Source organism: Lactuca saligna, chromosome 4 (assembly GCF_052625555.1).
Source record: "Lactuca saligna cultivar CGN05327 chromosome 4, ASM5262555v1, whole genome shotgun sequence".
Classification (NCBI taxonomy): domain Eukaryota; kingdom Viridiplantae; phylum Streptophyta; class Magnoliopsida; order Asterales; family Asteraceae; genus Lactuca; species Lactuca saligna.
This window is the reverse complement of record NC_136420.1, coordinates 214,015,449-214,028,230: the sequence shown is the minus strand read 5'-3', so window position 1 is coordinate 214,028,230 and position 12,782 is coordinate 214,015,449. Positions and strand designations below refer to the sequence as shown.

At 39.3% G+C, this 12,782-nt stretch overlaps 1 protein-coding gene across 1 annotated transcript; it reads left to right on the top strand.

Annotated features, from left to right (window-relative positions):
* The first annotated feature begins 343 nt into the window (after positions 1 to 343).
* Positions 344 to 3,669, top strand: LOC145043322 (Protein kinase family protein). The gene is made up of 11 exons (XM_078991945.1): positions 344 to 1,082; positions 1,153 to 1,327; positions 1,411 to 1,494; positions 1,585 to 1,826; positions 1,903 to 2,122; positions 2,209 to 2,505; positions 2,758 to 2,871; positions 2,955 to 3,002; positions 3,082 to 3,160; positions 3,286 to 3,342; positions 3,447 to 3,669. The coding sequence occupies exons 1-11, from the start codon at positions 883 to 885 to the stop codon at positions 3,503 to 3,505; spliced, it is 1,575 nt and encodes a 524-aa protein (XP_078848071.1). The 5' UTR covers positions 344 to 882; the 3' UTR covers positions 3,506 to 3,669.
* Positions 3,670 to 12,782: the final 9,113 nt, after the last annotated feature.

The window sequence follows — 12,782 nt, the reverse complement described above, 5'->3', positions numbered from 1 at the left end:
GGAGTATATATCATGATACACTATCAATAATAATAATAATAATAATAATAATAATAATAATAATAATAAATTAAGGAATGCATAGATGTGGTGTTACTAGAGTAGTGAAAACCATTTTAAATACATGTTTACATCAAGTTTAGTAAATTTTAGTATTTAACGGTAATAGAAAGAAATCTCAATGTAAGTTTTGACTTTCTGAATTTAGATATGAATAATGAATTCGATACATATAAAATAGAATATGCTTTTAACAAAAGAATAAAAATTAATTTTATAAGATATTTAACCCTTGGATGAGTTTTGCTCATATAGATAGATTTAGATTTGGCCTTTGGGCACAAAATTTTAGAGAATTATTGAAATGGGACAACACTTACTTTACTGTTGCTGCTCTGTTGATCATGATCCTTAAAATCCTCGAGCATCTCGTTCATCTTTGGATACTTTTAGATCCTAAATGAGAAATGAGATGGAGATGGCGATGGCAATGGCGTCAGCTCAACTTCATCGCACAAATCTAGTCTCAATCCAGTCCACATAGTCCATCCACATACACCCTGTAACCATTGACAGTTCATGCTTCATACCTCTACCAAACCCTACAACTTTCATATATTTTTAAACTCACTGTCAGTCTCAAATGGATCACAAATCACAAACTCTTTCCTCTTACTTCCCTTTGCCTCGATTCCATCACTCCTCCTATCATAACTGTCAAAAGATTCCCCTAATTCCAACTATGCAGAACCTTCGATTTTTAATTTGAACCCCTCTCCTTCCCTTTTCATAAATCCCATTTCATTCTTTTATAATTATTGACTATTAGTTTTTGCTTCTGGATCTGGATTTCTAGTCAGATCAATTGAAGAAACTCTGCAAATGGACGGCGGTGTTGGCGTCGGCGGCGACGCAAAAGCCATGAAGGTCGAACCCGTTCCGAGAGCTGATCATGGATTCAATTTGGAACCCGACGTCTCCGTTTCGTCGCCGGTGACCAGGCAGAAGGCTGCCGCAGCTAAACAGTTGATTGAGAATCATTACAAGAATTATCTACAAGGATTGCAAGATCGTAAAGAAAGGTATTTCTAATTTCTACTAGTGCTGTTATTATAATGATCATGAATAACGACGGTGGTGATTGGTTTCTAGGAGACGAGCTTTACAGAGAAAGGCAGCTGAAGCGCAAGTATCCAGTGAGGAAGAGGAGCAGATGCTTCGCAATTTGGAGAAGAAAGAAACGGAATACATGAGATTGCAGAGGCATAAAATCGGGATCGATGATTTCGAGCTTTTGACATTGATCGGTAAAGGCGCTTTTGGCGAGGTACAAATACAAACCCTCGTCTGTCAAACAACATCATCCACAACCACAATTACGATTATCCATCTTCGAACTGTTCTTTTCAGGTGAGATTATGTCGTGCTAAAAGTAATGGAGAAGTCTTTGCGATGAAGAAGCTGAAGAAATCAGAGATGCTTAGTCGTGGACAGGTTCCATAACTTCTCCCTTTAGTATCAAATGATATGAATTCATAGAATCCTTCAATGGCTTAACCGATCGATTTCTTTTATCACATCTAGGTCGAGCATGTTCGATCTGAGAGGAATTTGCTTGTAGAGGTTGATAGTCGATGCATTGTAAAACTGTTCTATTCTTTTCAAGATTCTGATTACTTGTACCTTATCATGGAGTATCTACCTGGAGGCGACATCATGACATTGTTAATGAGAGAAGACATTCTTTCAGAAGATGTTGCTCGATTCTACATGGCTGAAAGCATCTTAGCCATTCATTCTATTCACCAACACAACTACATCCATAGGTATCATATTACATATCTAATATCTACCTTGATACATTCTATGTTTTCTTTAACCTACATTTTTCCTCATTTATAGGGACATCAAACCAGATAACCTAATACTCGACAGAAATGGGCATCTAAAGTTATCTGATTTTGGGTTATGTAAACCCTTAGAGAGTAAATTCTCATCAATATTATTGAACGATGAAGATTATGCAAATCAAGGGCCTATAAACGACACTGATGGGCAACAAGTTCCTTGGTTAATGCCAAAGGAAAAATTACAACAATGGAAACGTAATCGACGTGCCTTGGTATTTTATCACATTCTCAACATTTATCTTTTTACTTTTATTTTTTTTAAATATTTATCCATCAATAACATTTTTTTGTTTCGAAGGCATATTCCACAGTTGGAACTCTCGACTATATGGCACCCGAAGTGCTTCTAAAAAAGGGATATGGAATGGAGTGTGATTGGTGGTCATTGGGAGCAATTATGTATGAGATGCTTATTGGGTATCCCCCTTTTTGTTCTGATGATCCTAGGATGACGTGTCGCAAGATTATCAATTGGAGAACTTGCTTGAAGTTTCCAGAAGAACCAAAAGTTTCAAAAGAAGCTAGGGATTTGATTTGTCATTTGCTTTGTGATGTGGAATCAAGATTAGGGACTGGAGGTGTTGATGAAATAAAGGTATAGGTGACACAGGACATGATATGACATGACAGGTTGATTTATACTGTGTTTGACATGTATCGGACTGAGCTGATATCAACTGGAGAAATTTTTTTTGGGAAGATAGGGACTTGCTCTTGATCTCTCGTTTGTGCAAAATGACGGGAATGCCCTCCTCATCTTCGTCACTACATATTTTTCAAAATTACATAGCCACGTATTTGAGATTATTTATTAAGAAATTGAAAAATTATGTGTATGTTTCTTTAGGCACACCCATGGTTTAATGGGGTTCAATGGGATATGTTGTATGAAATGGAAGCTGCTTATAAACCAATTGTCACTGGTGAATTGGATACTCAGAATTTTGAGAAGTTTCCTGAAGTGAGTATTTTTAATTTTTTTTTTTTTTCTAAAATCAATCTTTATTTTCTTTGTTGTTTATGAATTATATCTTGTGTTAATAGGTGGAAGATGCTCAGTCAACAACACCAAGAGTGGGCCCATGGAGGAAGGTAACAATTTCTACAATTTATAAAACATGTTTTTCCTTTTGTGTAAATCAATTTTGTAACTTTTTGTGTAAATTCACAGATGTTAACATCAAAAGACTCCAATTTCATTGGATATACCTTCAAAAAATCGGATATGTTGAAATCAGGTGGAACTTCAGGTAGATTTTTTCAAAGAAATACATGAAACGACATTGTTATTTCTTGCATTTAACACATGAAGCAGAATGAAAAAAAAATAATAATAATAAATAAATAAATAACAGTTTAAGTGTTTGTTATGTAGGAATAGATATGAGGTCAAATGGACCTACAAAGCCCCCATCATTGGTCTCCTTGTTTGGTATGTTCATCTTAACCATGTACACAAATTGTTGACTATTTGTGAAATGTCTAAAATACCCTTCAACAAAGAGAATCTTTTTAATGGTTGTGATCCAATTTCAGGTCATATGGATTTGAAAGGAACAGCTTTACCCGAGGAAGACCAAGAGCACAAAAGTTGACTTCACCCTTTGGTTTTTATATGCAAGAATTTAGATCTCACACACGCTTTTATTCACGAATGTTTTATTGTAAAAATACAACAATTTCAGAATACAATTTTGAGTGTTATTATTTACTTCATAATCTGCTATAATAGTACAGTGTCCAAGTTTTTGTTTTTTCATGTGATATGATTTTCAATGATGATCTTAGAAAACATGGTATTTTCATATGTATCAAGCCCTATATAGAAAACGTGGTATTTTGTTATAATATGCGATGATTTGATGATATTTGTTATAGTTGTATTTGGTAATTTTAGATTTGAACAATGATAACAATGATATCATGGTATTTTTAAGGTTACATGAAATCTAAATGATCTTAGGTGTTACTATTATTATTAGAGAAAATTACAAATATAACAAAAACCGATAATTACTTTGTAGAAAATAGCTAAAAAAAAAAAAAAAAAAAAAAAATCCCAATTACAAAAATAGCTTGCAAAATCGTAGATGGATTAAGTCCGTCTGGGATTTAACAAAGCCATCTACGAACGTACAAGTCGCTAAAGAATCGTTCGTACAAGTCGCTAAAGAATGGATGTGCTTTAGCGACTTGTACGTTCGCAGATAGACTAATCTATTTGCTATTTCACATTCCATCTGTGATTTCACCTTTTTTGCAAGTATAAAAACGTAAATTTTTTTGTTTGTTTTATTTTTCACACTTTTCGTTGAAGAACTCTCTCTCTCTCTCTCTGGAAGCACTATGGATAATTTGACAAAACAAATATTAATTCATTTTATTAAAAAGATTTTAAACAAATTTTTCAAAGAAATTACAACAAAAATGATAATTTTTTGCAATAATTTATATATAATATGGTTGTTTCATAATTAAATCCTATTAATTTTGTAGTCAAAAATAAAAAAAAATAAAAGAAATAAAAAATAAAAAATAAACGAAATCATAGATGAACTGAGAGAAAATCGCAGATGAACTTAGTTAATCTACGATTTTAGTCACTTGTACCCCCTATTTATACCATAAAATATAAAAAATAAAAATAAAAAAATCATCTACGAACGTGCAAGTCGCTAAAGCACGGATGTGCCTTAGCAACTTGTACGTTTGCAGATGGCTTGGTGAAATCGCAGATGTGCTTAATCCATCTGCGATTTTGATGGCTATTTTTATAATTTGGATTTTTTTTGGTTATTTTTACAAAGTAATTAACAATTTTGGTTATATTTGTATTTTTCTCTTATTATTATGATTAAATCATCAATAGTGTAATCATTATTTTATAACCAAGTTGTTATTTTCCACCGGTGCATGCATTTTAAAAATTGCTTCTAGCATGTGTAGATAAATAATTCAAAATCAAATTTAATATAAATCTTAAACCCCTAAGCATGTGCCTAATGTTGACATTTAAGCCCCCCCACTTCGATTTCGTGCTAGAATCAACAACATAAGTATACATAAACCCCTATGAATAATGGTCAAACCAAATCAGTGTAGACAAGTCATTCAATAATGTCTTATTAGCTTTAGGCAACACAAAAAGAAAATAAAAAATAAAAATAAATAAAAACAATGCTAAATTATCGTAGGCATAATGAGTAGGTAATCTATCAATTACGTAGACCCACATAAATAAAATTGTGGGGAATATATGAAAAAGTTCACCAAAAATCTAAAAAGGTAGAAACTACCTAAATTATAGATTGCAATCCATTTGTGTGTATTTTAAATAAAACACGCACACCGACATGGTTAATGTAACGCTCAAAATTAATAACGATAATATATTATATGGATGATAATGTTTACATAAGGGTGTACGGCGTCGTAATCTTATTGCCGGATAGTGTCATTCGTAGGGTGGGCCCCACTGTCCCGCTGCTCGGTGTAGCGACTGCTATAATTCAAAAAAAAAAAAAAAAAAATTGTTCTTTTAACTTGTATATAAATTATAAACACATCGCCCCCAACTCAAAAAATCACACCATCTTTTTTCTTTCCAAATACTATTATATTCTTTTTATTTTTTATTTTTTTATTATCACAATGAGTTCTTCAAATGATAATTAATATTTATATTTTCGCAGCAAATAAGCTCATGAAAATAATCATACCCTTTACTTACTTATCTTCTTCTTGATCATCAATTAACTACAACATTTTGACAGTAGTTTCTCGAACTGTTATATCGGTTCTTCAAGATACCGTACGTTCAAGCGTGTTTGGAACTTATCACAAAAGAGACCAGGAAGCAAATGAAAAACTGCTTATACAAGATTATTTTGCTGTTAAAGCAAAGTTTGGTGATGACCAATTTAGAAGAAGGTTTCGCGTGAGTAGAAACTTATTCATGTGTATAGTTGAGGATATGGAAAGAGAATATATGTTATTTTCAAACAAGTTATGATGTAAAGATGCAAAAAAGTTTCACAGCATTACAGAAATCAACATATTGAAATAGAATATCCATTTTGGTGTCGTTGGTTGAAATAATTATCTAAATGTCATCTACCATTCACTGCTATTTAACCAGGAATTGTTTAGAAAAGCAGCAAATTTTCCTTTGTTTTGAGCAGAGAAGAATACAAACAAGTGTATTTTCTTGCGGGTGGAATATATTAAGTTGAACAACTTTTGTGAATGGGAAAATGATTTATTAAGGTAATTAACTTTTCGATATGTTCATGTCTGGGTAACTATCTTTTTTTTTATACACATCTAGGTAACAAACTTGTTGGAAGTGTTCACGTATGATCATTATGACCTAATATAGCAGGTAAATCCTAGATGTGAACGCTTTCAACAAGTTCATTACCTAGATGTGTAAAAAAATGATTACCCAAATATGAACAAAACGAAAAGTAAAAGTAAATTACATGAATGGTCCATATGGTTTGGGGGAATTTGTGCTTTTGGTCTATGACATCTCCATTTTCACGGCCAGAAAAGACTGAATTTTGTTTATGCTTTATAAAAATCCGAGTATCTCTTTTAAGAAAAACATTGCGGAATTTGTTCCCAGAAAAACATGATAATTATATTATCAAGGCATTTCCGAAGAAATGTATTTTTATTCATTTTTTAAACATTTAGGGTGTCATTGTCAAAACAGAAACATAAGCATAAACAGAACTTACACTCATTATCACTAGTGATTTATATCGCCTTAATCTCTCTGTGTAATGTGACTTCATATCAACACCTGTGATATAAACAAACTAAGTGGGTCGGGTTGGGAAACCTGGTGAGTACATAGGAATTTCAATCCCACAATGTTATATCATATATATAATTTAGAACTCACAAAATATACAATTTCACTTTATATGTATAAGCAACTCTTATCCCACCCAGTCGATCCTCACAACGAGACTATCCATACTCTCAAACCTAAGATTAACCGTTTTACCTAATCCATACTCCCGGATGAGAAATGAAAGGCTTTACCTAATCCATACTCTCAGATTAATGATAAATGGTTATGCCTAATACATACTCTCGGACTAGGGACAAATGACTAATCCATACTCTCGGATTAATGATGAATGATTATACCTAATCCATACTCTCGAACCAGGGACGAATGACTATGTCTTAATCCATACTCCCGGACTAAGGACAACTAGTAGCACCTGGTTCTTGGTACGTATTCTTGGTAATTAACTCTTTAAATATTGCATTTTTGGTATTGGACTCGGCGAGTTGAAGGACCAACTCGCCGAGTAGAAGCGGGATAAGACGCGGGATCTAAGTCGTGGACTCGACAAGTAGACCCTGTCTGGGCAAAAACCCTAACCTGGGTGTTTGCACCATATTTAAACGCTCTAACTTGGCCTCCTTTGTCCCTAACACTTCCAGAGAGCTGTAGAGCGAAACCCTAGCCCCATATTGTTCTTGTGAGTGATTTTGGCCTTGTGAAGGAAGTTTGGAGCTTAGAAGGAGAAGGAGGAGGTTGAAGAGTGCAAGGAGGGGAGGTAGATCCAGAATCTACAATGTGAGAAGCTTCCATTCAGGTAGAAAAGTTCCTACCTTGATCACTAGTTCATTAGATCCCCGTTTTGTCCCAATTGGTGGTTTTCAAGCCCTAAGACCTCAAACTCCATGTGTTTATGCTCTATGTTCTGAAAGGACTTCAGATCTGGACCTTATGGACATCTTAGAAGTGTAAAGTCTCTGTGGTTGAAGTGATTGAGGTCCCTATTGAGTGCATGACCTCATAAAGAGATTGGAATTGCCTTTTGGAGCTCATAGGGCCATGCATGCACGTAAAGTTTGCAACTTTACGTGATAAGCATGCCCTAAGAGCTTAGATCTATGGTTTGGGACCGTTGCATGCCTCAGATTTGGTCTGTATGGGAGGTGAGTGGAAGGGAATCGGCGAGTTCCAAAGTGGACTCGGCGAGTTCTATGAAGATGGTCTTAGACTCGACGAGTTAGATGAACAACTCGACGAGTCCTTTGAAGATTTCCTAGTACTCGACGAGTTTTTCTTCAAACTCGGCGAGTCATATGGACTGTTACTGAGTTAAGACGGGTTTAAGTGTAGAAGGTCCAACCCTTTGTAGTTGCACGCGAAATTAGCAATTTAACGTGTAGCAATTATCCTAGAAACCTAAATGCTCAAGATGGATGCTCTGGTGAGGATTTGGAATCGAGTAGGAGATCTGCTCGTAGGACTCAGCGAGTTGTTCTCGGACTCGGCGAGTCGGTCCAATCGTCCCAAGTAGTGAGTTATGGGTGACTTAGTGAGTGGAAGAGGGACTTGATGATTTAGTACTGGGTTAATAGGAGAGGGACTCGGCGAGTCTGTGCCATGACTTGGCGAGTCCAGTCAACTGGAAGTTAACTTTGACCAAGGAGTTGACCTTGGACCAGGGGTAGGTCAGTCATTTGACTTAAGGGTATTTTATGAGTCTCTAATCTATGCTATGGATTTATAGTCGGAGGATTACCGGTGCAACAGTCAGACGTCTAGCAAGCAGACTTCCAACAGCTACTTTTCGAGGTGAGTTTCCTTCCAGTAGGAACGGGTCTAAGGCACCAAGGCCGGCCCGTATAGACGATATAATAGTATCTGAGTGTGGGCAGAGCCCATATCTCATAGTTGAGTTTGATGATGATATATGCTAGTGTGGTAGAATTGTTTATACTCGTTGTCTGTGTGATACTTGTATGTTATGGTTTAGTAGCGGAGTGTGGGTGAGGCCCGTATCTCCCAGATAGCAGAGTGTGGGCGAGGCCCGTATCTCCCAGATAGCAGAGTATGGGCGAGGCCCATATCTCCCAGATAGCGGAGTGTGGGCGAGGCCCGTATCTCCCAGCTAGCGGAGCGTGGGCGAGGCCCGTATCTCCATGAGTATGGGCAAGGCCCGTATCTCCTAGATGTTCATTATATGATTGTATGGTATGTGGTATTATGGGGGAACTCACTAAGATTCGTGCTTACAAATTATAGTTTTGTTTTCAGGTACCTCTTCTTCAAAGGGGAAGGAGCTGGCACGGTAGCGGCACATCATACACGCACATTGTTTTCCACACCATGAGTTATTCTGGGATTTTTAATCTGACATTATGGTTTTTTTATTTTTGGTTTTCGGACACGAAATATGTTTATGAAATGATGGAATCAAAGGATGTTTATTCACAAATGTTTTCCAAAGTGTTGATTTAAAAATGAAATTTTTGGTCGTGAAAATTGGGTTGTTACAAGTTGGTATCAGAGCCCTGGTTTGAGGGATTCGGACACACCTTCGGGGGCGTCTAAACTAAAACTGAGGGATTAAAAGATTTTATAAGAAGATGGTTTTCTGAAGAATAAAACAAAAGAGTTTTTTTTTTAAAGAACAAGTGTGTGATGTGCGCGACCGGTTGAGCTCAAGTAAGTATTCCCCAAAGTACCCATACAAGTTTATGTTACGTTTATCAGTTTTAGTAGAACAACATGCTAGAATAGGACTAAGGATCCAGGAGTGATGCCTTATGTGCCTCCTTTATGTGCTTTAGCTTATGAGAGTTGCATGCTAGATTTGAGTAGACAACAGTAGGATAGCCTGTCTAGGTAATGCCTGATAGTATGAACTTAGCATTGTATGCTAGTGCAGTTCCTGTTATGAGGATAGAGTTGCTTGAGATTGTTCCCTTTTTGTCTAAATGTTGTTTGCTTTGTGCTATGTAGGCTTTGAGTGATGGGAGTTAGCTATTAGGTGAATATGTTAAAGTCACATGTGATCAGGGTTGAATAATCTCATAGTGTTGGATTTGATCCTATTGCGTAGCTCTTGTTTGAGTCCTAACCGTTGTAGGGATGACTCCCTTACTCGAAGGATTATCCGAGCCTCGTTAAATGTGATTGTATTCAGGTAATGGCTAATTGGCATTACAAAGAGACCTTCAGCAGCTAAGCAATGGGTTGGATGGAGTTAGTTTTTTCCTAAGGTAAACCTAGGATAAGAGTAGCAGAGATCAGCCGTGGTAAAAGGGATTTGGTGGAGTCAAAGAAGTCCTTGAGGAAGGTACAGATAGATGTGGAAGGTAGTATGGGCCCGCACTACTGAAAGCAGAGGATCTGTACCCGAATTAAGGAAGGTTGAGGCAAGACCAGGGAACTTGTAATAGATGTGATCCCTTTAAAGGTATCAGTATCACTATTGGTTGCCTGTGTGTATTGCAGAATGGTGGTACTACGTCAGAGGCAAGCAAGTGGCAGTTCTGGAGAGGGATTGGGTTCGGGATCAGGTTCCGAGCCAGTAGATGAGAGGCTACGCGAGTTCATCACGTCAGATATCACCAGAGGCATCCTTGAGTTGACCCCCATCATTTTCGGGTCGATCAAGGAAGGGATAGTTGAGCTGATGGAGGATCGTCTCAGGCCATTCAGGAGTGACATCGCATCTGGCCAGTTAGGGTCTCGCACACTGTCCTTTAAGGACTTCAGGGGAAGTGGTGCGCCAGATTTCCATGGGGCGAAGGACCCCATTGCTGCCAGACGATGGATTGCAGACATTGAGTCCGTACAGCTGACCAACTTCTGCCCCGAGGGGTCGAAGGTGAGATACGCAGCAGGGTGTTTGAGAGACAGAGCTAGAGACTGGTGGGAGTCTGTTGGTGACTCATTGGGAGCCTCGTCTGTTGAGGCTATGACATGGTCGGATTTTGTGACCTAGTTCCGAGCAGAGTTTGCGCCAGTGGTAGAGCTTCAGCAGCTGGCCAGAGAGTTTTTGGACAAGAGACAGACTACAGAGATTGTGGTAGAGATCACTGCCAAGTTCCGAGAGAGGGCATTGTTGGTGCCCCAGTATGCAGGAGATGAGGATATGAGGAGGAGCCGCTATCATGACATGCTACAGGCTGACATCCGAGAGCATGTTAGCTTTTCAGCTTGCCCTACCCTGGAGTCCATGATTGCCAATGCAAGGGAGAGGGAGATTGATTTGGAGCATATCTGGAAGAGGAAGGCAGAGGCGGGGCTGGTGGATGGGGCTTCGGGGAAGAAGCCCAGGGGATCAGATGGTAGGCCGAAGGCCAGGGCCACTACGGGAAATGTGGCAGGTCACACGAGGGAGCATGTAGATTGGGATCATCGGGCTGCTACAAGTGCGGCAAGACATGACACTTTAGAAGGGATTATACTGCCCCTGCCTCGGTTGTTCAGACATCTGAGTTGTTGTGTTTCCACTGCAACCAGAGGGGCCACAAGAGGGCCAATTACCCCCAGTTGACAGCAGCATCAGCGACGGTGAAGGCGCCAGCTCCAGCGACCCTGAGGATCACAGATGGCCGGCAGGGCAAGTTGGAGGCTCCAGTGGTGAGGAGTCGGGCCTTTCAGCTAACTACAGAGGAGGCACGCGCCACACCCAATGTGGTGACAGGTATGATTTATTATTTATGCTTTATGTTATGTTGTTGTAATTTTGATATGTTATATGTATGTGATCTGTTTAGGATCGTTCCCTGTGAACGGTATCTCGGTTCAGGTGTTGTTTGATTCGGGGGCTACCCGATCATTTGTTTCTCTTGCGCTTTGCAAGAAGTTTCCTGAGTCCTCAGGCATGTTGGATTGCCCTCTAGAGGTTGAGATTGCGGACGACCGGTCGGTGTGAGCATCAGAGGTCTTTCGGGATTGTGTATTGAGATTGTTTGAGGAGTGGTATATGGTAGACCTGGTTCCCATACCTTTGCGGGGAACAAGGTTATTATCGGTATGGATTGGTTAAGCCCCAATGGGGCACTGATCGACTGCATGCAGTAGTTGGTGCGGATCAGAACCCCAAGTGGGGGAGAACTGGTGATTCAGGGCGAGAGGCCACAACGAGGACCAGCCTTATGTTAAGCAGTGAGAGCTAGGCATTACCTTCAACAGGGTTGCGCATGATATGTCACTTATGTTATGGATGCCCGGGAGGCGGGTAAGGCAACATTGGGAGATGTTCCCGTGGTTCGAGAGTTTGCGGATGTATTCCCGAGGAGTTTCCTGGGATACCTCCGAAGCGACAGGTGGAGTTCAGGATCGATTTAGTCCCTGGTGCGGCTTCGATAGCCAAGGCACCATATCGGTTGGCTCCTCTCGAGATGCAGAAGTTGTCTACACAGCTGCAGGAGCTGATAGACAAAGGATTCATTAGACTGGGTAGTTCTCCCTGGGGAGCCCCGATCCTGTTTGTGAAAAAGAAGGACGGGTTGCACCGGATGTGTATAGATTAACGGGAGCTAAATAAGGTGACGGTGAAGAACCGATACCCACTCCCGAGGATTGATGACCTGTTCGACCAGCTTCAGAGAGCATCTTGGTTCTCCAAGATTGATCTGCGTTCAGGATACCATCAGATGAGGGTCAGAGAGGAGGATGTGCAGAAGACCGCGTTTCGGATGCGCTATGGCCATTATGAGTTCGTGGTGATGCCGTTTGGGCTCACCAATGCTCCTGCCGCGTTCATGGACCTCATGAACCGTGTGTGCAAACCAATGTTGGACCGGTCTGTGATAATTTTCATTAATGACGTCTTGGTTTATTCCAAGATGCAGGAGGAGCACGAGAGGCATCTGTGAGAGGTGTTGGAGACCCTGAGGAGGGAGAGCTTATATGCTAAGTTCTCCAAGTATGAGTTCTGGTTATGCGAGGTGCAGTTTCTCGGGTACCTTGTCAACCAGGACGGGATTTCGGTGGATCCGACCAAGGTGGAGGCCGTGATGAGGTGGGAGGTTCCGAAGTCTCCATCTGAGATTTAGAGTTTTCTAGGGTTAGCAGGGGTACTATCGGAGATTCATTCG

Bases quoted from the DNA above. Each gene is read 5' to 3' on its own strand.
- LOC145043322 (XM_078991945.1), top strand. From the start codon at position 883: ATGGACGGCGGTGTTGGCGTCGGCGGCGACGCAAAAGCCATGAAGGTC. The intron at 1,827-1,902 runs GTATCATATTAC...CCTCATTTATAG, and splicing joins CAACACAACTACATCCATAG to GGACATCAAACCAGATAACC. The intron at 2,123-2,208 runs GTATTTTATCAC...TTTGTTTCGAAG, and splicing joins AACGTAATCGACGTGCCTTG to GCATATTCCACAGTTGGAAC.